At 43.3% G+C, this 27,545-nt stretch overlaps 1 protein-coding gene and 1 long non-coding RNA gene across 3 annotated transcripts in view; one reads left to right on the forward strand and one right to left on the reverse strand.

The window, feature by feature from the left end:
- The window catches only part of cacna1g (calcium channel, voltage-dependent, T type, alpha 1G subunit), a 161,689-nt gene that overhangs the window by 14,719 nt on the left and 119,425 nt on the right, over positions 1-27,545 (reverse strand). Inside the window, exons 20-26 of the mRNA XM_029835891.1 lie at positions 25,733-25,856; positions 23,436-23,504; positions 22,364-22,548; positions 16,341-16,467; positions 10,341-10,466; positions 10,170-10,259; positions 9,803-10,016 (exon numbers count right to left, since the gene is read on the reverse strand). Of these exons, the coding sequence (XP_029691751.1) occupies positions 9,803-10,016; positions 10,170-10,259; positions 10,341-10,466; positions 16,341-16,467; positions 22,364-22,548; positions 23,436-23,504; positions 25,733-25,856 (935 nt within the window). The remainder of the gene's footprint in view (positions 1-9,802; positions 10,017-10,169; positions 10,260-10,340; positions 10,467-16,340; positions 16,468-22,363; positions 22,549-23,435; positions 23,505-25,732; positions 25,857-27,545) is intronic.
- LOC115249871 (uncharacterized) lies at positions 6,009-19,082 on the forward strand. 2 transcript variants are annotated; one of them, XR_003888500.1, is made up of 5 exons: positions 6,009-6,487; positions 9,852-10,061; positions 15,327-15,439; positions 15,639-15,712; positions 17,538-19,082. It is a non-coding gene; the product is annotated as an uncharacterized lncRNA (long non-coding RNA). The 2 variants fall into 2 exon arrangements; XR_003888499.1 differs by lacking the exon at positions 17,538-19,082 and having other exon boundaries at positions 15,639-16,345.

Consider the following 27,545-nt stretch of genomic DNA (forward strand, 5'->3'; position numbering starts at 1 on the left):
CTATGCAATCTGAAGTTTAGTTTGTGAAATGAATTAGATGAAAGATAAAGATTACTAATGCACTTTTAATCCTTTTAACAGCCATTTGTGACTAATTTTGTTTCATTTTGTTGGGGCAAAAAGACTTGTGACAGAAGGTGATAAGCCTACACTTACCACATGCTTTATTTAAACTATAAAACAGATGGTGTACAGATATAAAGGTAATTGAAAAATAATTTTGTAAATCCTTTTTAGCGGTAGACTTGGCATCAGATTGATGCAATACTTTCTCAGTCAATTTTTTTTTCTGATGACATTGATGCTTCCCTTAAAACTGTTGCTTTGAGTGGTGCATATTGATGCAGCTGGACCTGAGTCACCAGTCCGCACTAGTATGTGCATGACTTACTTTTTAAGATTTTTATTTAGACATACTAAGAAATTCAACTGGATTCATGCACTGAAAAGGTCTTAATCTGGGCTTGGTTGGGCATCAACACATGAGAACTGATGACACCTCATCGAAAACATGCAACACATGTGGGTTCAGGTGAATATGGAGATTAGAGGGCTTTAATGTGAGGCTGTTTAGGCTAAATGTCGAGCTGTCCCTGCCTGTCAGATTCATGTGTGTGCTCTCTGTGGATGGCATCATCACGAGTGGCTGAATTTTGTCAGAAGTCTGCAGTCTGCTGAGATCTGTCCTGGAGATCATCAGGGGGAGTCAGCATGAACACTGGTGGTCTGAGCTGCACTTTAGAGAGAGCCAGTGTTGGACTTTCACTCTCTCTGACCTCCCGTGGAGATGTGCGTGCCAGAATGTGAAAATAACATGGCTTCTGGTGTGCTTGGTTTGGCTTCTCGAATGACTGCGCTGAAACAATGTGACACACTGATTTTACATTTTACTTTTGATCCTAGACTTCTGGAAATGTCATTTTTGACTTGACATGGCCCAAAAAATTCTGTGGTTGTTTTTCCTCCACTGTCAAGGACTTTGCGGATAGATGGATTGACAGTAAATGGAAATGGTGACTTGAAAAGATGTTTCAGCCAGCGTATCGGCTTGATGGCTGGCCAAAACAACATCTTATTGGTATTCAAAGCCAGGAAAAACTGACAAAACCACAAACTAATAAATACGTTTAAGGCCACACGCGTTAGATTTCCTGATTTTCTCGGCACAGATAGCATAATTTACAGGTGGGATTAAGGCTGCAGTGAACACTGAAAAATGGGCTGCATTAGTCCCTATAGTTTATAGTAGGTTCTAAGTGCTCCATAAGCTACCAATTAATTTTAGTGGAAAAGTGCCCATGATGAGATTACATAGATTACGTATCTATGTAAGTATGAATGTAACATTTGTATTCACTAGATTCTCCATCATCTATGGATAAGTGAACATTATTTTTGCACTGTTCTCCTTACCAGCAGGTGTTTGCTGAGCCAGGAGTTGGAATATATTCCCAAATACAAGATTCCCCTTTGTTTGCACCGCTGCCTGACCTCATTCGTGTCAGTATGTTGAGATAGGCAACTTTTTCTTCCATTCGAGCTTCACTTATTGTTCCATTTCCCCTCAGTAAAATCATTTTAAACTATCAATACATCAGAAAAGAGAGAATTGTTTATCATGTTTATAATGAATATTGAATGTGTTTGAAAATGGCACACCTGAGGTGGTAGTGTTTCCCAGGAATAAATCCCTTCCTCTCTCAACTCTCATCCCTTTCAGTGAGGATGGGTGCAGAGAAAACAGAGCAGTGACAGCCTGCAAACCTGTTCCTCCAGGCAGCAATGCTTGCCTTCTGCACCTCATCCTCCAGTTGTGTATCGAGAACTGAGCATATATCATGGGATTGAGATCTCATTCTCCTTGTTAAAGAATTTTATTGAAATGTCCACGTGACCTGACTGCAACTAGTTCAACTGGTAATTTCTTCGTTTAATAAATCACCTCAAAATATGCAACTCTGCTAATGAAGAATGGCTGACTTTCTATGCAGCATATGTCCATGACATTATAATTTCACTTTTCTGTAGTTGGAATTATAGTGTATTCTCTCAGTAGTTTTACTGCCACACTGAGGTGCTGACACCCTCATTATTCCAATTATTATAAAACAGCATTTAAAAATCAGTCATCTTTCAAAAGCAATCTAAGACTTGCTCATGAGCAATTTGGTTATTGCTGTGTAAATATTCCATGGATAATAAACTAGTGGTTATGGACTCCCATGGCTGATTTGTAAATGTCTTTGTTGAGCGACAAACCTTAAAATTGACGTTTTTATGTTAAGCTGAAGTTTGCTCAGCATAAAATGTCTCCTCTGCCTGCATCATTGGATTGATATTCTCCAAACTTCAAATCTTTAAGAAATTTTAAGAAAATGTCTCCCAAGAGTGAAATTAGCGGGAAACGTAAATGGAATGCAGCTGGATCCTGTGGACATTTGGTTTCCAGAGTGACTTCACTGACTGTAATGAGATCTTAAACCCAGCCTGAAGATCTGCCCAAGCTCTGACAGGAAAAAGACATAAAGCATTCCCTGTCCAAAAACAACCCCAAGAGCCTCGTCGTCCCCACGGTGAACATTCGACCTGGGGGTTGCCATTTGGACGTGGCCACTCTCAAAAATATAATCTATACATTTCCGAGGCAGTCTTTGTTGGGAAATACAGACACATTTAAGATCCTTGGAAGTCAGGGGTGGACTGATGAATTTGATAGGACACAGCATAGCATTGCAGCTACGCTGTGGTTGAGCTGCTTTCACGGCATGTGGTGATTATGTGGGGTTACCGATAGTTGGTCGTGATGTGGAGAGAATGTTGTGTCTGCTAGTCCAGGACGCTACACACGAGACACTGCTACAGCTTTGGCTGAATGGACGATTGCTTTTTTTTCCTGCTCACTTCCTGTTGAGTTCGGAGCCATCGGATGTTTACAGATTGCTGGCGTGAGGAATGTGATTGGTGCGGTTGAAGTAAAGAGTGGAGAAGCAGGATGGGGATGCTTGGCTAATTATAATGGCTGTGGAAGGAGGAGCAGGTCAGGGGTCAGAAAGGCAGCCACAAAGAGCTATGGAGGGTAAAGTTTGGGATTTAAAGGAGTAAAATATGAGCAAGGAGTGTATTTGTTTTCACATATACAAGGAAGTAGATTATTTAAAAAATGAGTGCTGCTTTTATGCCCCCTGTCCTTCACAGTGAATGGCTCAGAGGTAAACTTTGGGACTCGACTTCTGCCAGGAAAAATGTGTCACTGGACAGAGTGTCCAATTTGGAAATCTGGCAAACGTGAAGTCGAAGAAAGGCCCACAGGATAAACAGTAAAATAATAATCAAAACGAGAGAGATTCAACTGGATTTCCCGAAAGCTCTGCTGCCCTGCTCAAATAGAAAACACAAAAAGGCACAAATACAAATGAGAAAACAGTCGAAACCACAAGGGGATAAATGACAGACGGGCAGAGCAGAGCACATAGAGGAGTCCAGGAGAAAGGATGTGGACAAATAAGAAAACACAACATCATTTAGAAATGATAATGATAACACGCACACAATTCTTGGCTCCCTTTAACACGCGCACACACAAAAAAATCACTCAGTAAATTGCATGGCAGACTGAAACACTTCTTTCTGAGTCATACTTGATAAGAATGAACCAACTGGAATGGGGTACTGAATGAAGGCAAGCGACTGGACGGTGTGAGTGGAGGACAAAGTAACAAGGAGAACGAGTGATGAAAATTCGCAGACCGATGTAAAGCTTGTTAAGGATGTAATGGAGTGGGGGCTATCCCCTAAACCCCTCTAAGGAATGCACATGTAGGAGAAAAACAAATTAAGTATTTTCAGTTACAGATCAATAATAATAAAAAATCCAACCCCAAACTTTAATTCAAGCATAGACTCCCTAAAAACCCTCATTGTTCATACTCTGAAATGTCAACAGCCACAATTTTTAATTAACCTACTTCAGAGTTCTAGAAATTACTAGATGATGTAGATAATTTCGGAGCCTAATTACTCAAGCATGAATATACATTAGCTAGCCTTGGTGCTCACCGTGACCCCGAGCATCCATCAGGTCATGGAATTTGGGTGACTGCCCGGTAAAGGAGATGGCTTAATATTATCTAAAACTGGATCCTCTCATTGTCGCTTTCTGTGACTGACATTGGCACACATTCGTCAATCTCGGTGAGATTTATGATCAAACATTGATCAAACAATTAACTGGAAAGTGACTTAAACATATCAAACTACTTAAATTCCTATTTAAGTATTTAAACAACGCAAAGTGGTTGAATTCTTGAGACTACAGCAGATCTTTCTCTGCATTTTTGACCCTCTCTTGGATGTTTGTTCTTCAACCTGCCCTGGAGAAATAACATCCTGTCCCTTTCATCCCATCTTTCCCTACAGCATCATGCCATGGCACAGACCCTGAACGCCATTCCACTGTTGTGTTTTTAAAATTTCCTCTGTGAAATAATCGCTGAAAATGTTCCCATTATGAAACATTCACTGCTAGTGGTGTTAAGGCAGTTTTTCTGCCAGCAAATTACTCACAGAATTCTAGTCTTGCCGAGCCTTCTTTTACCTCACTTAATAATGAATGCTACCTTCAGTAGCGATTAATGAGCATTATTACTCATTCTATTACTTTTGAGAGATCGATGGAGGAGATCACTTATGTTTACTAAAGACAAATAAACTTTATCAGCTCATTTATAGGGTGATTTATCCTTTAAATGCTATCTTATTGTCTTTAAAGCAAAAATGTACAATGGAGACATCATTCTGGTCGGTGGGTTGGAATAAAAGGTGTCAGGAAACCTTGATGCCTGCACATTCGTACCCTCGAGTGGTTACACGACTTTGCTGGCTGCTAACCCAAAGTTATTAAAGATTCATCACACTTGATGCCTTACTTGACACCACTACCTACACCTCGCGGCTTTAAAGTTTCACACCCCCGAGCAGCATCTCCGAGACTTTTTACCACTGCCTGTCACTCTCTTTCTGGGTAATTACAAGATTCTGCTGCAGAGGAATAGACGAAAGAACTTCTGTTAAATGCATCTCTCTGGAAGCTCTGACCCAGATACATTTTGTGTGAGCTAACAGATGAAGGGCTGCTATTCATAGAATGTCAAACAGTACTGATGTTTTGGATTTCTGTGCGTGTGTACGTGTGTATTCCTGCATGTTCCCAGGTCTGGCATAAGTAAAGTACGCGTGAGGGGCTGATCCGTTTATCCTCGACATGTTGTTGACTGCTGGCCGTGTACTGACAAGGCAGATTAGCGAAACAAACGCGGGAAACAACTTTGTTTACCCACCTCCAGGTGACGAGGATTTAGTCCTCCACACAAAGAAGACAACAGACACATTCCCCGGGTCAGCTGATGTTTGAACCGACTCGAACCTCTTCTTTTGCAAGTTTTTCAGAAACAGTTTTACCCAAGTTGCAGAGTTTCATTTATGTGAAATCATAAAAGCTTGAAAAAAAAACCGAAACATTTGAACCCATAAAACCCACAACCCCCTGCATTTGAGGGTCAGTGAAGCATCAAATCCTCAGTGTACATGACTGTCTAATTAATGTTTTCCAAAGTTCAATTTTCATAATTGATATTTTATATAATGGGTCACAAAGGTCCCAGAGGTGCTCTGGCTATTGCAGCAACATAATTTTAAAGCACACAGCAATTAATAACGAATACATTCTTTTCTTAACCCCTACTCATTTTCCACTGATGAACAGTTGAGGGCAGTAACAAGCTATGAGACCACAGAAGAAAAGCAGGAAAGAAAGCAGCTAACAATGAAACATTAGTGATAAAAAGGTACTCTAAGTCTCTCCTCCAGGTAATAAACACATTACATAGTTTATTTAATCTGAAGGACTGAACATTTCTGGAGACAAATAACTCAAATATAACTAGGTTAATTAGAAAACATACCTCCATGGGGCACCTCTAATGACTTTTTCTCCATTGTGCAGTGCAGTTTTAAAACACACAGTACAAAGAGAAGATGAGCTGTTGGGCTGAGTAGGACGCTGATTTACAGAAAGCTGCAGGTCCGTTCTGACCGTGTTCTGATTGGCAACCTTAGGCAATCCACTTTTCAGTTGGACATAATAAACAAAACATTTTGCCATGAACAACTGATTCAATAGATGAGTTTGAAAAAGTAAGACCCAAGCCTTCCATGTGAAGACTGCTGCAGAATGCAGAGCGTTTGAGGCAAATTCACTGTATTTCCTCCATGTATTTCTGATAAGATGACTGTCTGGGGAAAGATGTGATGAGAGAATTCTTGCGGGGGCTGACCCAGACAGAACTGCTGCGTCCGACTGCAGGGCCATCTGTTAATATGTCACATCCACAATCCTCTAAGTGACGTCTGGAAGGCTTATGAGCGTAGCATACTCATATCTAAAGCACACACCGGGGAATCTAACACCCGACAGCAGCATCAGAAACAGGTCTGTTTCTATGTTATCTATTCATTCTTCAACCCTGGTCTTGTTTATTCTCTCTGCTCTGAAGAACAAACACAACCTTCTCTCCGCGCTTTGTGGTCAGTTTTCACTGGAACATGTGACTCAGCTGTGTGTAAAGATGTGAAGAACATGTCACCTCGTGCCAGGAGCCTTATTAAATAACTTCTTAGGAATTAACATACACAAAAATGAAAAAAAGTTTTCAGCTAAAATATTGATTGATATTCCATTCTTTTTTTCCCTCCCTCTGCAAGTTTTAAATTGCACAGAATCTGTCATCCCTTTCAGAGTTTCTTGTGATAAGTAAAAAAAATGTTGCTACAATGAAACACAGAGAATCAGAATGTTACAATGAGCTAAGAATGCATGTTTAATAATCTACAACATTGAATTTTGAGTCCTAGGGATGAGCGCCTATTTAATAGATCATAATCTGCAGGCTTTTCAAACACAAAGCTAACACACTTCCCCGTACCTTAGTGTTACTGTGCCAACAAGATGCCACATCAGACCAGAAATGACCTTTATGATAACAAACATGCTGTGGTGCCACTTAATAATGGCTTGTCCAGTTGTGACTTCTGTCTGTTATAACAAATCAGCCATTAATGTGAGACAGGTTAATGTAGTTTATCATGATCCTGAGCTAATCATAGTCCGCTAATGATCCCAGGGAGAAGAAATACATTAATTTTCCCACGGGAATATTAAAGCTGTCTATTTAAGTTAAAAAAAAAAGTCTACAGTATATGGACCCTAATGTATGACACTGGCGTTTTAAAAGGACCCATTAGAGTTTATGCCCATTCATTTGTTGTGATTACATATTACATATTTTCTGCAAGGGGTGTCTTGTTGTAAGGTAGTAAGTCATGCGTTAACGGAATGCTCTTGATTGAAATTCTGCGGTACAGTGGAATTTGATGGAGTACGGTGACCTTGTTAGTGGATTTTATTAGAAAAAGCAACGGAGCTGAAATTACAAGAATCATAAAGAGGCAGGTAGGTAGTAGGTTGTTCCAAAAGATACAGTTCTACTTAAAATGAGTGTTGCAAGCATTTAGGAATTTCTACTTAAGCCAGTGTGACGCCTACAGATTTTCAGCACACAGGTGTTTCTGCTAGTGTATCACGCTGGCATGACATCACACAGCTGCCGTCATCTATTTACACTCATTTGGGCGCCATTAATACAAATCATATTAAGACTATTCAGTTTCATCTGTCCTGTGCTGAACCTTTACCTGAACCGTTACCGTGACAAGGCACATTTTAGCGCGACATTGTCGATGAGCAGCAGTGGATCTTTTGATTTTTATATATTCCGCTATGTGTTGTGCTGATATGTAATTGTGTTTAGTTTATGTCTCACCTTTTGACAATTTCACAAATCTTTTCATTCTCATTCATATGTGTGTTATTGTAGCGTTAGCAAAAGTACCCATTACACTCACAAACTGATAGCTACATGACTGGAAGCGATCTATAGCTTAGGTGTTGTCTCTTGTCACGTGACCTGCCTCTCTCACTCTGGTTGGTGGATCATTTGGCATCCTTACAGTTTGGACTGAGGTCCTCTTTTTTAGGGGTAGGGCAATGCACTCCTGTGAACGGTGGATGGATCATGGACGGCGTGGAACATCTATGATAAACAAAGCCACGACAGAAAAACAGGTAACAGTATGTCCAGCAGACTGAGGGCTGATGGGAGAGAGGAAGGGGGTGTGGACGGGCATGGGGCCCTACCTCCCGTGATCATTAGAAATTTGAACCCAAGCCACCGTGGTGGGTGGTCGTGGTCGGTGGTAGTGGTGGTGGTGGATTTAAGGGACACACAGAACATGCTGGAAACTCTGTACCTTTCAAAGTGCCTTCAGAAAGGGCCCAACTCACCCCCGGAACCAATAAATCTGGAGGAATGAGACCATGTTAGTCAAGGAAAGGCAGAAGACAGCAAGGAAGGAAGAATGGACAGAGACAGAGGAGAGTGAAGAAGGAAAGAGGGAAAGAAGGATGGAGTAAGGCCAGAAGGAAGTGGTGAAAGATCAAGCTGGCCTATGTTCCCGAGTGTTGTCTTTCCAGTGATTCTGAGTCCAGTAATTTGGATTTCGCAGAATATAGCTCAAACCAATGCAGCCTTTTAAAACCATTTTGAAAATTTCCCACGACAAGAGCACTCAAAAGTTCTTGTATATCAAAAGGAAAAACGGGAAGGACCTCAAGGTAGTATGTATTTGACCGGGTTTGTGCAAAGTGTCTGAGTGCTCCCTAATTGGTCGGATTTCCTTGGCACAGCTTCCTGAAAAGAGGATGTCTCCATCTGTATTTCTCAAGAGTTGGGAAGAAACATTTCTCTTGTCAAATAAAATTGTCATGTCATAGCGGGCGAAACAACACAGATTTGTTATTCAAATCTAAAACTCTAATGTGTCCACTGCTCCTTCTGGGATTATAACAACCATGTGCTTCTGGATTACTCTGGTATGGACTCAGAAGTCACACAAGCAGTCAATATTAGCAGATGACACTGCCATAATTTTATGGACAGGAGGCAGTGGAAAGAATTAAAAACAAACCGACTGATATAAACTCCTATACAGCCGGAGGGGAGGAGGGGCAGGTATCTAAATCTCACCCAAAGTGATCTCACATCAATAAGAAATCTAAGAGAAACCTAATTTCTCTCTAGATTTTGATGAATCCCTGCCCCCGCGGCTGTACTGAACCACATGCAGAAGAGGGGAAGGGAGGGGTGTCATTGCCGGTTGTTTTGGTTCAGTCTAGTTGATTGATCAACAACTCCCCCTCCCTCTAGCTCCATATACTTAATACCATGCAACCCCCATCTTTCGGCACTCACTGGACATGCTCTAAGGGGCCATCCCAAGCACGGCATCTATCATGAACCAAGGCAAGGTAAGAGAACAAAAAGGTAGGCGAGCTAAGGCTGACAGTTTTCTATCCTTGCTCTGGAAATCGGCAAATGTCAGAGGCTTTTCTCAACATCCAGTTTGATAAATCTGATACTGGAGTTGGAGAAGAGCCCCTACAATGGGCGCAAGTGTCAGCAGAGCAAGAACAGGTCACCACAGAATTATCAAAAACTAGCCAAAGGACCTTCAAAGAAAGAAAAAGAGGGTTCCTACTGCAAAACAGTAACCATAGTCAGGACTAACTCACTAATTGCAGTCGCTCGCGGTCGGCCAAACAAAATCAAAAAGCCAAAGGTAAATAAATAAACAAAAGGCTCAGGCTCAAATCAAGCAGGACTCAGAAAGATGTGGAAAGACTACCGACCAGCTAGCTCCTTCTCCTTACTCCGTCTCTTTTTCTCCATGCGTTTCAGTCTCTTCTCCTCCCTGCGCTTGGCCTCCTCAGCCTCCTGGTGACGCCGGCACTTGTGGAAGTTCTCCACCACAACTCCCACAAACATGTTAAGCACGAAGAAGGCCACGATCAGCAGGAAGGAGATGAAGTAGAGCAGCATCCATGGGTTGTAATTCATTACCGGCTACAGGACACACAATGATGGGGATCGTTAGCAATATTTGGAGAGGTAATGATTTACAGACAGCATCTGTACACATTTTTTTGTTTGGGAAACGGGATTTACTTGAGTCGTAGGTGTTTTGTTTGTCAGTGTGTGATAAGACTTAATGTTTACCTGTTGGTCCACTCCCACAGCGTCTAGGCCATCGTACATTATATCTACCCAGCCATCTTTTGATGCCAGAACAAACAGAGACATCAGTGCCTGACACGAAAAAAGAGGAGGAAATGGTGAAATAAAATCTCGCAATTCTTTTCATGAGGAAAAGGGTTTCTGAGATCTTACCTGTCCCAGGTTGTCAAAGTTGTACTTGTGTCGGACCCATTTGTAGTTGGCCAGCAAACAGTCCGACTTGTTGGTAACATTCTTCACGTCTTCTCCTTGGCAAACAAAGAATTTTCCTTTGAAGAGCTGTGGACGAACAGATGACATGTTGTGGTTCAAACTGCATCTGCAGTTGGACCTCTACTTACGAACGTCTCCATCCATCCATCCATCCATTCTCTACCGCTTATCCGGGTCGGGTCGCGGGGGCAGCAGCCTAAGGAGAGAAGCCCAGACTTCCCTCTCCCCAGCTACCTCCTCCAGCTCATCCGGAGGGATCCCCAGGCGTTCCCAGGCCAGCCGAGAGACATAGTCTCTCCAACGTGTCCTGGGTCTCCCCGGGGGTCTCCTACCGGAGGGACATGCCCTGAACACCTCACCAGGGAGGCGTCCAGGGGGCATCCTGACTAGATGCCCAAGCCACCCCATCTGGCTCCTCTCAACGCGGAGGAGCAGCGACTCTACTCCGAGCTCCTCCCGGATGGCAGAGCTTCTCACCCTATCTCTAAGGGAGAGCCCAGCCACCCTACGGAGGAAGCTCATTTCAGCCGCTTGTACCCGTGATCTTGTTCTTTCGGTCATTACCCAAAGCTCATGACCATAGGTGAGGGTAGGAACGAAGATCGACCGGTAAATCGAGAGCTTCGCCTTTCGGCTCAGCTCTCTCTTCACCACAACGGACCGGTGCAGAGTCCGCATTACTGTGGATGCCGCACCGATCCGCCTGTCGATCTCCCGCTCCATTCTTCCCTCACTCGTGAACAAGACCCCGAGGTACTTAAACTCCTCCACTTGGGGCAGGATCTCCTCCTTTACCCGGAGAAGGCACTCCACCTTTTTCCGGTCGAGAACCATGGCCTCGGATTTGGAGGTGCTGATTCTCATCCCAGCCGCTTCACATGCGGCGGCGAACCGATCCAGTGATAGTTGGAGGTCACGGGCCGATGAAGCCAACAGGACCACATCATCCGCAAAAAGCAGAGACGCGATCCTGAGGTCACCAAACCGGATCCCCTCAACACCATGACTGCACCTAGAAATTCTGTCCATAAAAATTATGAACAGAATCGGTGACAAAGGGCAGCCCTGGCGGAGGCCAACCCTCACCGGAAACGAGTTCGACTTACTGCCAGCAATTCGGACCAAACTCTGGCACCGATCGTACAGGGAGCGGACAGCCCGTATCAGCGGGCCCGACACCCCATACTCTCGGAGGACCCCCCACAGGACCCCCCGAGGGACAAGGTCGAATGCCTTCTCCAAGTCCACAAAACACATGTGGACTGGTTGGGCAAACTCCCATGCACCCTCGAAGACCCTGCGGAGGGTGTAGAGCTGGTCCACTGTTCCACGCCCAGGACGAAAACCACATTGCTCCTCCTGAATCCGAGGTTCGACTATCCGGCGGACCCTCCTCTCCAGTACCCCTGAATAGACCTTACCAGGGAGGCTGAGGAGTGTGATCCCCCTATAGTTGGAACACACCCTCTGGTCCCCCTTCTTAAAAAGAGGGACTACCACCCCGGTCTGCCAATCCAGCGGCACTGCCCCCGATGTCCACGCGATGTTGCAGAGTCGAGTCAACCACGACAGCCCTACAACATCCAGAGCCTTAAGGGACTCTGGGCGGATCTCATCCAGCCCCGGGGCCTTGCCACCGAGGAGTTTTTTAACTACCTCGGCAACTTCAGCCCCGGAGATACGAGAGCCCATCTCCAGGTCCCCAGGCCCTACTTCCTCACTGGAAGGCGTGTTGGTGGGATTGAGGAGGTCCTCAAAGTATTCCTTCCACCGATCCACAACATCCCGAGTTGAGGTCAGCAGCACACCATCACCACTATACACAGCGTTGACAGTGCACTGCTTCCCCCTCCTCAGACGCCGGATGGTGGTCCAGAACCTTTTCGAGGCCGTCCGAAAGTCGTTCTCCATGGCCTCACCGAACTCTTCCCATGCCCGAGTCTTTGCCTCGGCAACCGCCGTAGCTGCACTCCGCTTGGCACGCCGGTACCCATCTGCTGCCTCAGGAGTCCCACAGGCCAGTAAGGCCCGATACGACTCCTTCTTCAGCTTGACGGCATCCCTCACCGCTGGTGTCCACCAGCGGGTTCGGGCATTGCCGCCACGACAGGCACCAACCACCTTGCGGCCACAGCACCGGTCAGCTGCCTCAACAATGGAGGCACGGAACACGGTCCACTCGGACTCAATGTCCCCCGCCTCCCCCGGGACATGGTCAAAGCTCTCCCGGAGGCGTGAGCTGAAGCTCCTTCTGACAGGGGACTCTGCCAGGCGTTCCCAGCAGACCCTCACAACACGTTTGGGCCTGCCAGGTCTGTCCAGCATCCTTCCCCACCATCGGAGCCAACTCACCACCAGGTGGTGATCAGTTGACAGCTCCGCCCCTCTCTTCACCCGAGTGTCCAGAACATGCGGCCGCAAATCCGATGACACAACCACAAAGTCGATCATCGATCTGCGGCCTAAGGCGTCCTGGTGCCAAGTGCACATGTGGACGCCTTTATGTCTGAACAAGGTGTTCGTTATGGACAATCTGAGACGAGCACAGAAGTCCAATAACAAAACACCACTCGGGTTCAGATCAGGGGGGCCGTTCTTCCCAATCACACCTCTCCAGGTCACACTGTCATTGCCAACGTGAGCATTGAAGTCACCCAGGAGGACGAGGGAGCCCCCAGAAGGGGCACTCTCCAGCACTCCCTCTAAGGACCCCAAAAAGGGTGGATACGCTGAACTGCTGTTTGGACCATAGGCACAAACAACAGTCAGGATCCGTCCCCCCACCCGAAGGCGAAGGGAGGCTACCCTCTCATCCACCGGGGTAAACTCCAATACACAGGCACTGAGCTGGGGAGCAACCAGAATTGCCACCCCTGCTCGTCGCCTCTCACCATCGGCAACTCCAGAGTGGTAGAGAGTCCAACCCCTCTCAAGAAGACTGGTTCCAGAGCCCTTGCCGTGCGTCGAGGTGAGGCCAACTATATCTAGTCGGAACTTCTCAACCTCGCGCACCAACTCAGGCTCCTTTCCCACCAGAGAGGTGACATTCCATGTCCCTAGAGCCAGTTTGTGCAGCCGGGAATCAGACCGCCAAGGTCCCTGCCTCCGGCTGCTACCCAAAACACAATGCACCCGACCCCCTTGGCCCCTCCTGCAGGTGGTGAGCCCACGGGAAGGGGGTCCCATGTTGCCTCTTCGGGCAGGAGGGGGCCCCGGTGACCCGCATCCGGGCAAGGGAAACTTGGCACCAAAGTTGTTCAGCATCATTAGGGGGTCCTGGGCTACGCTTTGTCTGGTCCCTCACCTAGGACCTGTTTGCCATGGGTGGCCCTACCAGGGGCATATAGCCCCAGACAACGGAGCTCCTAGGATCATTGGGACACGCAAACCCCTCCACCACGATAAGGTGGCAGCCCAGGGAGGGGCATGTGAAATTTTCAGGTTACGAAACGTTTCAACTGGAAAGTATTTCCTCTTGTTCCGAAAAAAATTTCAGGATACGAAAGGCAAAAATACGCTACCGCTACTACTCGCAGCTCGCAGAGTTTAGCGAACGCAAACATGCTTGTAGCTGCTCTAGCCTAGCATCTTCCTGTCATCCCATTGGCTAGGAGGGACGTCAGTATGTACCAGTTTGTGTGTATCCCGGCGTCGTCTTCAGGATTTATTGTGGGTGTTCTTATGTTTGTCCATTAAATGGCGGTGTTACCACAAGTGTTAACGTTCGTTGCTAGTAATGACGGCTAATGTAAGAGTAGCCTATAATAAAAATAAAAAATTCATTTTGTTCCTGGAGAAGCCTTGTACTGAATTCCTACATTTATTGTGCGGTAATCTAATTGTAACATGTATTTGTTACATGTTTTGATGCAAAAAATTATGTCTGAATTTTTGGGGGCTTGGAACGGATTAGGGCATTTACATGGAAAACGCGTCTCTACTTACGTAATTTACAGGTTACGAAACAACTTCCAGAACCAATTAATTCGTAAGTAGAGGTCCCACTGTATCTTTATCCCATAATTGATTTTGAATATTTGCTGATCACTTTTTATGCAAGTAAGGATATAAGTATGATGATATGGACGAATAATTTATTTATTTAAATATCAGTACTGTACTGTACATGAGCCTGGCAACTATCCTCTACCACTTATCCGGGGTCGGGTCGCGGGGGCAGCAGCCTAAGAAGAGAAGCCCAGACTTCCCTCTCCCCAGCTACTTCCTCCAGCTCGTCCGGGGAGATCCCCAGGCGTTCCCAGACCAATTGAGAGACATAGTCTCTCCAACGTGTCCTGGGTCTTCCCGGGGGCCTCCTACTGGAGGAACATGCCCTGAACACCTCACCAGGGAGGCGTCCAGGGAGCATCCTAACTAGATGCCCAAGCCACCTCATCTGGCTCCTCTCAACGCGGAGGAGCAGCGGCTCTACTCCGAGCTCCTCCCGGATGGCAGAGCTTCTCACCCTATCTCTAAGGGAGAGCCCAGCCACCCTACGGAGGAAGCTCATTTTAGCCGCTTGTACCCGTGATCTTGTTCTTTCGGTCATTACCCAAAGCTTATGACCATAGTTGAGGGTAGGAACGAAGATCGACCAGTAAATCGAGAGCTTCGCCTTTTGGCTCAGCTCTCTCTTCACCACTACAGTAGTAATGCGGACTCTGCACCGGTCCGCCTGTCGATCTCCTGCTCCATTCTTCCCTCACTCGTGAACAAGACCCCAAGGTACTTGAACTCCTCCACTTGGGGCAGGATCTCCTCCTTGACCCGGAGCCTGGCAACTACTGTGAAACAAACAAGAGCTGCCTGGTTTATGAGACAATATATAATCCCGCACCACTGGCAACATATTAAAAAAAACAATAGAGTGGAAGTTAACTGTGTGAGGATTTCAATGAACTGTGCCGTCTGATCATTGCCTTGCAGATCATTTGTGTCACTGGTTAATTCTCTTGGACATAAACATGCCAAAGTGTATGTATACAATCCTAGACTTGACAACTGGTCCACAGGCTGGTAGCTATGAAATCTCATTCACGGTAAGATAATTTCAGTTGTTTATGAGTATTGACCATCAACACTGTTAGTTTTTCTTTTCCCGTGAAATATATGATCCATGTAAAACAATTACAGTAAACATTGACAACAACAGACCCTTGATGGAAGGTGGTCTGAGGACATGAGTGTTCTGATCACCTCTGAACTAATTTTGATTCCTCTCTCCCTCAACCCTTCCAGCCTCCCTCTCCCATCTGCTTAAAAGCACCCCACAACCATGATGGTGACCATGATGTTCAAGTGATGATCTGTTGGTGATTTCCTCCAGACCTGATGCTGAGAATTATGACCAGAAAGTTAAATCATGGTTTCATCAAACTAGAGATCTTGTTTCTCACAGTATCAGAATCAGTTAGGTGTCTAGATACCCTGTTATAAAGCTCAGGATGATGGAGTGCTGCAGTGATGGGTGACATTCTGGGCTTTTCTTCCCTTAGTATACAGGGTCTCTGGTCCTTGGCCAAGTTTCTTAAGCTAGATTGCTCAGTTTGGTCAGACTGCTCTGAGATATCTCCTAATTGTGCCAAACTTCATCCATTTCAGAATGAAGGAGGCCACTGCGTTCTAAGGAACCTTCAGTGCAGCAGAAATGACGTTGATCGGAACTTTGGAAGCAGCCCAATTCAATTTTATTCATTTAGCATAACCAATCACATAAGTGCAAATTTCTCTTGACTTTAGGAGGAAAAAAGATTAATTTGAAAAATCTATGTAGCACAGAGATGACGAGGAACCTATGAACAGTTCAGACTGATCTGTTAATTTGAACCCAGGGTCTCATTGCTGGAAAAGTCACCAGCAGTTAGAAGCTGTTTTTGAGGGGTCAACAGTACTAAATTACTTTTTCGACCATTTTCTGAGCCAATTGCTTCCCCATCTCACCTGCACTCCCAAGATTCCAAAGATAATGAAGAAGGCACAGCAGATAACCACAATGTTGCCAATAGGCTTCAGTGAAGACATCAGCGTCTCCACCACCAGCTTCAGTCCTGGAGCTCTGCTGATTACCCTGAAACACAATAAATAAGGGCTTATAGAAGAAAAACGATACCTCTGACACCCTAACCCTGTCGGCAGACACATTTAGATAACTTAATTGATTTACTGAAAATTTGTGCAAACTTGACAAATAATGTACAAGTTGATCTACTAACAGTGTGCACAGAGGATCATGTCTGAAGTGAGAAAATTTAGCACCTTGGCCATAATGTATATGGATTATGGGGCATTTCTGGAAGGAGAATATGCAATTAAGAAATGTTAGCATGCTCAAAATGATTCATCAGATCTGGAAGGAGTTGTGGTGGTTGTGATTGCATCTAAATATAGCACGTTGGAAGGGCAGGGGCAAAAGGCTTTATGCACAGTGGCTCTTTTTGTGATGTTTAGATTTCTCTGGTGGAGATCAGTCGGGTATTTATTTGACTCCTGTACAAGCACTTCCAACTTAGTTGAATCGAATTTCATTGTACATTTTCACACTTCACTCACCACGGCAGAAAAAGGCAGCGCACCAATTTGTAAATATTGCTTTTTATAGATCAAATAGTTAGCAATGTAACTAGTAACGGTAGATCCCTAAACTTAAAAAAAAGAAAAGAAATTCACAACTTTAAATAAATTTTAGAACTACATTTGTCAAAAACATTCACAAAAGAAAATAACACTTGTTAGAGCAATTAACCTCCCTGTCATTCACCCACACATTTCTCTGTTTTGTACTAGTTTTTGCTTGATTTAATTTCTGCGATAGGGAAAAGAAACATTTCTAATTAAGCCAATTGCTTGATGAGGATGTTTAATTAGTGCCTCCCTGGCACCTAATCGCTCAGCTGCCATGCAGCTGAGCTTCTCCACCTGTCAGGATAAATATACAATTAAAAAAGGACAATGCAATTATTCTCAAGAAATTCACACTGTACTCTATTACACACACACACACACACACACACACACACACACACACACACACACATACTTTTGAAATAAAAAACCTGGCTACCCTGGATGTCACGATGATAATCTACGCTGCCTTTTTCAGTGAGCTGTACTCATTATTGTGTGTTTTTCTCTGAACAGGCATTCACGTGAAGGGAGAGTCGATAACACATTAAGAAGAGTCATGAGATAATAAACGTCTAGGCCTGATGGATGCCGGCTGATCAATAGTCTTGATCAATGGAGTAATGATCAACAAGCTACCGGCACACCTAATCACCACGCCCTTCATTGTTTCATTTATGGAGTTTTGGATTGTAGTACCACTGTCCAGTTATAGGGGGCTGAAATGCTGATGCAATACCAATACAATGTAGCACTGAAATATGGCCAGCATTGTATTACTATTTTTTTAATGGTAAAAGGAAATTAAAAAGCCTCAAAAGCCTTTTCATCTTTGTTTATTCATTAAAGGAAATTCAAAATGCATCAAACATTCCCTATAAGAATTCATGCAGAGCACAGCAGCAAGTCTAATGTTGAAAGGTGAAGACGGATTATGTTTTAGGGATTTTCTAACATTAGGATGATGCAAAGATGAAAGCAGTTTTCACTATTTTTACATCCATTTTTTTTAACAATTAACTGATGTTTTTCATTACCAAGTTGGGGATAGCTTTGGAATCTATCCTGTCAGAGGTTAGACAAAAGACTGGAAAGTCCTGAAAAGTTCCTCACAGGGAACCCTTCACTCATACCGACTACTGATTCAGTCTCCAGTCAACCTGATATGAATTTCTGGAGATTGGAATAACAGGAGAAAACCTATATAGACATCAGGATGACAGGCAAGCTCCACATTATTCCCCCTTACACCAACCTTTCCGGTTACTTTTCTAAGCAGAAATTTGTTTAAAAGGGTAAAAAAAAAAAAAAAACCTGCTAACCTATGTGAAATTTTGAGGTACACCGTGGGAAGCGGTAGGGCAGTCGGACCCAACTTTTTACCATCTGTGTGTCCTGCGACATATTTATCTCTACCAGCTTGTCAGATATTATTCTATAGACTCATTCATTTCGATAGGCAACTCAAAGTCTCACTAACTTCCTTTCGCCACAACACGCATAAAAATATTTGGACCTTCTTATCAGCCCACTTGTCTTCTTTTGCTGCATTTTCAAAAAAGAAGCAAAAGTATGACGCTGCACACTATCCTGGACATGGTAGGTGTGCTCAAGTGTGGAATGCTGCAAGTGTGTCCCACAAATCAGGATTTTCAGGTACACAGTCCGGACCATCAAAAATTATGGGGAATCTGAAAAGTGCTACCCCGAACTAGATACTCTGTTCAGGGACAGTTCAGGGCTCCAGGTAATTTTCTTCCCCTGGATAATTTTGGTGGAAACATGCTGATGTTTTTCAAAATCCTGGTTAAGTAAATTTTAAAAAATCCTAGTGAAGGGACTGTAGAAAAGGCCAGAGCAAAAATCAGACCTGAAACTTAAGATGTGCTTGTTAACCCCATTGAAAGTCACAATGTTAGTTTACAAAATAACTTTGTTACTCAGTAGTGTCAGTAAGATCATTTTCTTCAAAGCTTTTCCTGTTTACTCAAGGGTGACTAAACAAGAAACCTGAATTGTCTCTTCATCTTTCTTGTACCCTGTGTATCTCATCTAATTCTTTTTATACTCCTCTTGTTTTGTAGGGCGCACCAAGGAGCAGCAGGGAGCTCGTAGTGAAGTACAACACCTGCACTCTGACAGAACGTTCCCTCGGAATTTAGGAAAACAGCATAAAGTTGGGCAAAAAAACAGGCATTGGGGGTGTTCTCGTAGTACAAACACCAGATGTAATTATGAAAGAATGCAAACAGAGGAAGAGAGGAGGGCTGGGACTCACCTTGACACAGAGGGAATGAAGAATGAAGCATCTGTTCTTCCCCCCCACCCCCACCCCGCCACGATGCCATCTAACTTTCCCAACCCCTCTGTCAAGTCAAACATTATCCAGCAGTTGGACTGCTAACTGTTGGCAAGTCAGTGCAATTTTAAAAATCGGACATTCCCAATTCAATGTAAGCACCACTTTGCAGGAAAATATGAAACATAGTGACTGCAGGAGGAGGAGAAGGCAGAGGGCAGTGGCCCCAGTTACATTGTTCTGACCTCACAAAACGGTTTGCAGCATGACGAGCATAATTTATGGTCTGAGGAATGATTGGGTGATATGATTGAGTCTCAGCTGAGCTGCTGACAACATGTAGGTGGTGCTAGATGACATTAAAGTGCTACAAGGAAACACACAACTGATTTTCCCTGAGGTCAAACCTCAGCTTGTGCTGTAGGCTTGATGTAAAGCTGGAGGTGTGTCCTCGAAAACAATGCTAATGCATCAATTTTTACATTTTTTCTTTTGCCAACTGACCCATGCACATAAACTAATTCATGCAACAAAACCATAAAGCGTGCTCCTTTAATGTTCAGATAGTTGGAGATGATAGTGATGGTGGCACCTGTGGGAACATTACCTACACTACCAGAGGGGAAAAACAGAAGAAGCTCATATTTAATTCAAGCAGCCAGCAAGTGCCAGGCTGCCACAATCGAACTGCAACGACAAGCTGATATTTGAAACTAAGACGGAGGCGCTTAGGAGCCTCAATTTAAAAACTTCAAGACCTCAGAACTTGATTATAAAAATGGAAAAGTGGTAATATTGCCATACTGTGCAGGGATTAAAATGATATCCTTTCTAAGAGCCCACCTGTATGCTATATGGAATTCCATAAATAATGATTCTGTGAGGGTGTATATTAACTTTGCAGGTCTGTATTTGTATTTTGTGAGCAGCATGGCAGATTTTTATTAAAACGTTTCTGAAATCGTAAATAGAATTTGCACAAGGCTGCAATGATTTGAACTCAATTTCCAACTATAAAAGTTAGTGGGTGCGTCTTTTCATGCCTTTCAAAAGATGGATGGATGATAATTTGGTTGATTTAAAAAAAAAAAAAGACCAAATAATAAACACAATCAATTCTTAATAAAACATCATACTGTATAGTTATGCATCAAAGTCACCCACTCACTACCAGGCTACTTAGCAGCCTATATCCACTCTTTTGACATGAATTTTCCATGGATGGGACTTGAACTCTGACCAGGCTGAATGATCTCACAAACTTTAAAATAACTGCAGTAAACTGTTCTACTGAGTATAACAGTGGACCCACTGCGTCGCATTAACCGCTTAAGTTGTTCCAGCCTCTAAATGCCAAGGTTCTCCTCCTGGATTGAAAGTTAATTCCATTTTAACACCAATTTTACAGTATGGCTTTCTCACAGCTCATCCGCAGCCTTGAGCAGGCAGAGGCTGAGTGAAGTCAACTGTTTTGCTCTCACTTTCTGCCTTTATCCAAGGCTCTAAATCCCATTTTCTCATCTTTTCTGCGTCTCCAACCCATCACACCACCTTCAGCTTTCAAGATAAAGGACCTCGAATTTTGCCCATCTTTATAGCTTCCTCCCGCAATAATCTTTCCTATTAATGCCGGATTAAATAGAGTATAACAACCCACAACACTTGGAGTAAAAGGTTGATAAGCTGTTGGTGTCAAGCCACCCGATTTCTAGTGACAGTTGATAAACTGCACTGATGCCAGTTTCAGATAATAAAGCTGTTTCCTGACTAGATGGATGTAGTGAATAAAAGAATGAAAAGCGGAACAGACAAGCTGGAGCAACCTAACAGCCCTGCTGTCTGTTGAAGCCATCAATAACCAGGGCCAAATGCACAACCAGGCCTTGCCACACCTGGATGTTCAGTTCATATGGATGTGATATCTCAACAATGTTTTCAATACTTTTATTTTAAATTCATATTAGCTTAAGGAAGAACAAATCAGATTTGGGAGGTTGTGGGTGAAATGTCAAGGTTGCAGCAGCCTCATGTTCATCCCTGGACTGGGACTACTGTAACACATGGATGCCTCTGGCCATGTTTTATCTAATCTTAATCAAACTAAGCTTTGACTCAAGGATAGACTGATTTAATTTGGGGGGATAAAGGCACTGTAAATTCAACTAAAAGGATCTCAGTCTGTATGGGACTGGGCTGCGAATCGGAGGGTTGTGAGTTCAAGGTCATGTGCAAATAAAACTTGAAAGGTGTTTTGGTAGTGGGGGAGGTGACAGAACACCTTCAGAGCACACCACCGTACCTTTGAGCAAGGAACCAAACCCCCAAATGCTCACATACAGTCCTGCAATGAGCTTACATACAGTGGTGTACCCTGCCTTCACCCATATGCAGCTGGGATAGGCTCCAGCACCCTCCCTAGGACCCTGGAAGGGAGTATACTGTAGCAGTCAAGTAAGAAAGAATCCAACCTTTTGAAATGCCCAAAGGGATAATTACAACAAAAATAAAGCCTGTCAACTTGAACATATCACTGTGCCCCCACAAAACTATAATTATATGTCCGTTAAAAGTGAAAAATGGCAGAGCAAATCTGGTGTGTGCTAGATAAATTTGGCCAGCTGAAAATGAATATTTAATTTCATTCTTTTCCACAGCACTGTGATAAATATGCACGACAGGGCAAAGCCACCAGCGCTCTGAGGATTCCACACAACCATGCAGCTCTGAGCCAAGTCAAGCATGAAATCCCCACACACTAAATGTAACTCTAAATTACCCAAAAAGGACCCGCTGATAAAAAACAAACACACACAGAAATACAAATACAGTCACCAAATTGGTTATTTCCGCCTTATTTCCACTCAAACAAACAGTACGGAGAGTTTGTGTACATGCTGATATTGACACACTTGTGAATGCTCACAAAACAAATGTCCCCACAAACATACCTAAAAATAGTTTTGTTTAGTTTATCGCCCATTGTGTATAAAATCACATGTGCCCTCTTTCTCTACATTTTGATGTCCTCAGGGACGACACTTACCGCAGCGGCCTCAGCGTCCTCAGCAGTCTCAGTACCCTGAGCATGCCCAGGATCTTGGTGCCAGAGTTGGAGATGAGAGACACCAGGATGTCAATGACCGAAATCAACACCAGCATCCCGTCCAGAATATTCCAACTGCTCCTTAGGTAAGCCTTGTCTCCAAAACACCAGCCCAAAGCCACGATCTGGATACAGATGGGACCAGACAAACACAAATCATGAAGTGAAGGGAGGCATGTGGAATTTTTTACTTTATCTCCCAGTCTGAAAATGTAGCAAATATAAAAAGTTGCGAGCATCTTTTAAACCATGTTTCAGATTCTGTGGGCTATGATGCATTATATTTTCTGCCTGTCAAAGCCAATTGCATTGCAGAAACAAAGAAAAGCTGACAAGCTTTGCAACTATTTTTTCGTTTTGTTTTATTTGCCCAGAATTATGAAGTCAGGAGCGCAATTTCAAATTCACGCACTGGAGAGATTATTCTGTGCTAGTTTATGCATAACAGCATTCATAATGTCTTCGGGAAAACTTGGCAGATGAGTGTGATTACAAAACCAGTGGTTAAAATCCTGCAAGGAAGAACAGTAAAAGTGCTCCCAGCATACGTTACTTCCAAACATGCCCAAACCAACTTTTACATTTCTTGGGGGAAAGTCTTGTATTTGACCTATTCAACCACCTGACCGCCTCTTCAGTCTCAGTCTTGACAGTGTTTGTGCTCCACTAATGGCATCTTTAGCAATGACACTCTTAGTTGTATAAATAATTATCACTCAGAAGTGAAGGCTGGTTGATATAGCAACGCTAGATGACGTGTTAGCAATAAAAAAAAGAAGTTCACAAGACAAATATTGCAGGTTGTGCAATGATAAATGAGCTGAGAATGAAGAATGACAAAGTTAAGATCCCAAGGTACTGCACTTATTTATTTAAAATTGAAACATTCTGCTCCTCAAACCTTATACTGTTATACAATGCATCTGCAGCATATAACTAATCTACTACATTTTTATACGTTATTATTATTTAATAAGAGTGACCCAAACTTTAACAATGAATGCAGTCATACCTTTATAGACATCTCAGCCACAAAGATTGCAGTAAAGATATAGTTGGACAATGACAGGAAGATCCGCTCCTGTAGCAAAGAGAGAAAGAAAACACAGAAAAGGGTGAGTGGAGACGTAGGCTAGCAGGATCAATAACTAATTATCAAACTGTTCTTGAATTCTACACTGGCACAGTCCTTAGCTGAATAATGTACGAGGCAGGGATTTCAAAGTCTACACACAGGCTAGTAGGCAAACCAAAAGTTTGCTTAAAATGAAGGAAACTCAGCTTCATTATTATCCACTAACAGAAACTTTAGGATGAATTCAGCCATTCTGCATGCACGTACTACCTGCATTTTTCATTGGATTCATTATTCTATATATGCTAAATGTGTAATTGTGGTTTTTTGTGTGCAACAAAATACCACAGGTAATAAACAATTGAATCCCAATATAAGCTTCCATCATTACTGTACTTCATGCTCCCTTGTTGCTCGAGGTGACATCAACCAGTGATGTGTGGACACACTTGAGGTTGGGAACATATTTACTAAAATTAACAGGAATTATAGAGAGAAAACAAGCAGCTAGACGGCCCATTTACCCTGCTTCCTCTGACTATGATGGGATGCAATGCAGCTATGGAGTGTGCATGTTCGAGTGTGTTGATGACTTTCCCACGGCCCCTAGACTGAAGTCACCCAGGCTCAGAGGAACCCAAAATCACACACACATACACACACACACACACACACACACACACACACACACAAACCCAGACATAGATGTCCTGCAGAGCCAATTTTCTGGGAATGTCAGGCATGACATCACTGGGAATGCTGATGTTTGAGAGGGTTTATACAGCACATTCCAAGAGTTTTATCGGCTATTCCTGTTCTCTGTTAATGCCTCTCCATGCTTCCATTCAGTAAGATGAAAACAGGAGAAAACCACTGGGAATGAGAGGGTTATTCTAGAAACCAAACTTAATATGTTTATTACCAGCTGTAACAGACAAGAGCAGTTGACCCCTCATTGGGAAAAATGACTGTTGACATACAAAGAATGAGTGTATTTCACTGCCTTAATCCCACTCTATTCACATAAAGATTTTAATTTAAATAGCATGTTAGGCTGATTCGAAATAGAATTTAAAACCTGCATACACATAGTCAAAAATAGTATTTCTGGAACTCTTTCTCAAACTGAATAAAAAGAGAAACTTTCTGTTTTGTTTCATTTAGTATTTTTTTTATATACTGTAGTAAATTCTGACATTTTTTCATTAGCTTAAATAGCAACTGTAAATCGGAAATTGTTGCTTGCAAATAAGGGAGCTCGCACACATGTTTAGATTAATTTAGTTAATTCATTTTCAACTGTGTGCATTAAGCATATGCCATTCATTAAGTCCTTGACAGCATACTAGATTTTTGATGAAAAGTGATGTTGAATTTTGTCCTAATATGATGTCTCACATCATTTTGAACAGTTTAGTAAACCTGAAGATTAATAGCAATACTTAACACTTTCAGTTGAACTTTTGAACCCAAACAAATTCTACCTGGTGTACTTAAAGACATGAAACCTCTGAGTAACACAAAACCACATCTGCACATTTCCCTCTAGCTCTCCTTATAGTTTGAGCTGCAGTCTGTCAAGCATTGTCTGCTAATTCAATTTAGAATACCAGAGTATAATAGGTACAATCATCCTAAATCACTTCCTCTGAGCCACAGGAAGACTGTCTCCAGGCAACACGCAATGCCAAACCAAAACAGTGATAATCGGAAATCCTAATCAAAAGTGTGTGACATCACACACTGACTTCCTGGATAATTAGCAAGATAATTTGACCCACATTCCAAAGCAAAATAACTTTTTGTATCTGTAACAATAAACACAATGACAATTTGTCCATTATGAGACAATACTTATGGCAATACTTCAAAGGAGTGAGAGCATAATGGTAGATTACACATATGGTCGGTATTCTACAGGATTTGAGAGTCAAAAATTGATTCATACTCACCTTCATTAATTCACAACAACTAATGCAGATAAACAAAGACATTATGCAACGACAGTCGGGAAGGCTGAGGCTTGAAACATTATTTGCTGGTTTCCGGGTTTTTATACATCATTTCAATAAGGACCTCGGGGGAGAGGATTAAGCACGAGAGCAGGGTGGGTCAAAACACATGAGCACATGCAAACGCTGCTGCTGTAGTGATGAGACAATTCATTGGTGTGGTGTATTACGCTTGTATGTCGACGTGAGAGGTGCAAGAAAATGTGTCCTTTTGAGACTTACCGCGCTGGTGGGGTCAATGCGAGGCCTCTCCATGGCGATGGTGATGCAGTTTAGGAAGATAATAACCAGCACAATATGGTCGAACAACTTGTGGGTGATAATTTGATTGCAGATGACCCGAAACCTGACAAAGAACACAGGGAAATGTGAAATTTAGTTGAAAGGAAAATAAACTTGACAATCATTATAAAGACTATGATGACTCATATCAGCAGGGGGGCTTATCAAGGGGAGATCTGGATTTTTGAATAAAGTAATTCCTCTTTGATATTTGCATGAAAGATCTGATGGAACTATATTCTTTTCCTCATTTCCTTTCTTCTTGTTTGAAATAGATCGTTTGCTGGTTCACCTCCAGATGATCATCAAAGCAGTGAGATAATGAGCCACTGGTGATTTGTCAAGTCCTGAATATGTCCAGAGGTCACGTCTCATGACAACAGAGGTCAATCTATGATGCTCTTTTGTTTGAATCTGAAATTTATTCCATGGTGCGCACTTGTTTTGGTCTCCCCTGTGTTTAATATGCAGTGATGATGACCTATTTGGTCAGGTTCCAAGTGACCGAATCCTCTGTGCAACGTGGAGTCAGACTGTTCTGCTCACATGTCCCTTTGAGTGAGTGCGTCTCATCGCACTGACTGTTGGTGTTTTCACCTGGTCCACTGCAGCGCTCATTGAAAACTTCCCGGGCAGCAACCATCAGGAGCTGCAGCTGAAGCACAAAAGGTAAGAGGAAGCGAACTGAGATCTGTGTGAAAGCAGTGGGAATCTGGCCTCCCACTGTGCTGCTGCCTCTTGATGTGAACTTGAGTACACGCAGGCGTCCATGATGGACTGTAGCAAGAATGGGCGCTGTGTGGAGCCTGCGTCCTGAATGTCACGGTTCCAGCTGAGAATCTCGAGGCTTCAGACGTTTCAATTAACTTCTTTTTCCAAATAACAGAATACAGCCAAGCGGGTGAGAACCATCTTGAACCTGAACGCTTTGACCTGACAGGTTTGTACTCCTAACTCGTCAACTCAACTCACAAGTCGGTATTGTCGCATATAGATTCAGTTTAATTCATTTTCAGAATTAAAACAATTAAATGAATCCATGGGCAGCACACCCCACTCACTTTTGTGGAATGGTGCTCCAGTGCTATTTTGTAGCAGAAAAAGCTGTAAGTAAGATATCGTCGGTGTCAAAGGGAAGTTTGAGAACCACATCATTGCAACACAAATGTGTGAGGGATTTGCCTGCGAGCACATCAGCGATGCTCGGCTTGTGCCAAACCACCCGTACAAAACATGAGGGCCTCAGTAAGTTTAGGTTTGACAAATATATAGTTGACTGAGACAGAAAAACAGACTGATTTATATTTGAGTTCTATATAAATATATTCTTACGTTGACACCATATCTGAGTTTTATCTGAGGTAAAAAAAAAAAAAGTGAGGTCTTCTGCCATGAGTGTTTATTCCCCCGAATATGAAACATGGTGGTTGCTCAGTCTATAAGGCTGAGAAGCAGAGGCTTGTGTAGTAGTGGCAGATGCCAGGACACCTTCAGAGCACCGCCAATGCCCCCTTGAGCCAGGTGCCGAACCTTCAAATGTTTAGGAGTATAATTGTATTCTGCCTTCATCCATATGCGGCTGTGAGCACCATCCCTGTGACCCCGAAAGGGATGTAGAGGTCAAAAATAAAATAAAATGCAGGTGGGAATAATTCATAATTAATCTCTGCACAGTGGCCCAGTTATTTATCTCCATAAAATTGTAATTGTTTGACAGCCTTAATTAGTAGGTGTGCCAATATGTAGCTACGGC

This window comes from Takifugu rubripes, chromosome 1, assembly GCF_901000725.2.
Source record: "Takifugu rubripes chromosome 1, fTakRub1.2, whole genome shotgun sequence".
Classification (NCBI taxonomy): Eukaryota; Metazoa; Chordata; class Actinopteri; order Tetraodontiformes; family Tetraodontidae; genus Takifugu; species Takifugu rubripes.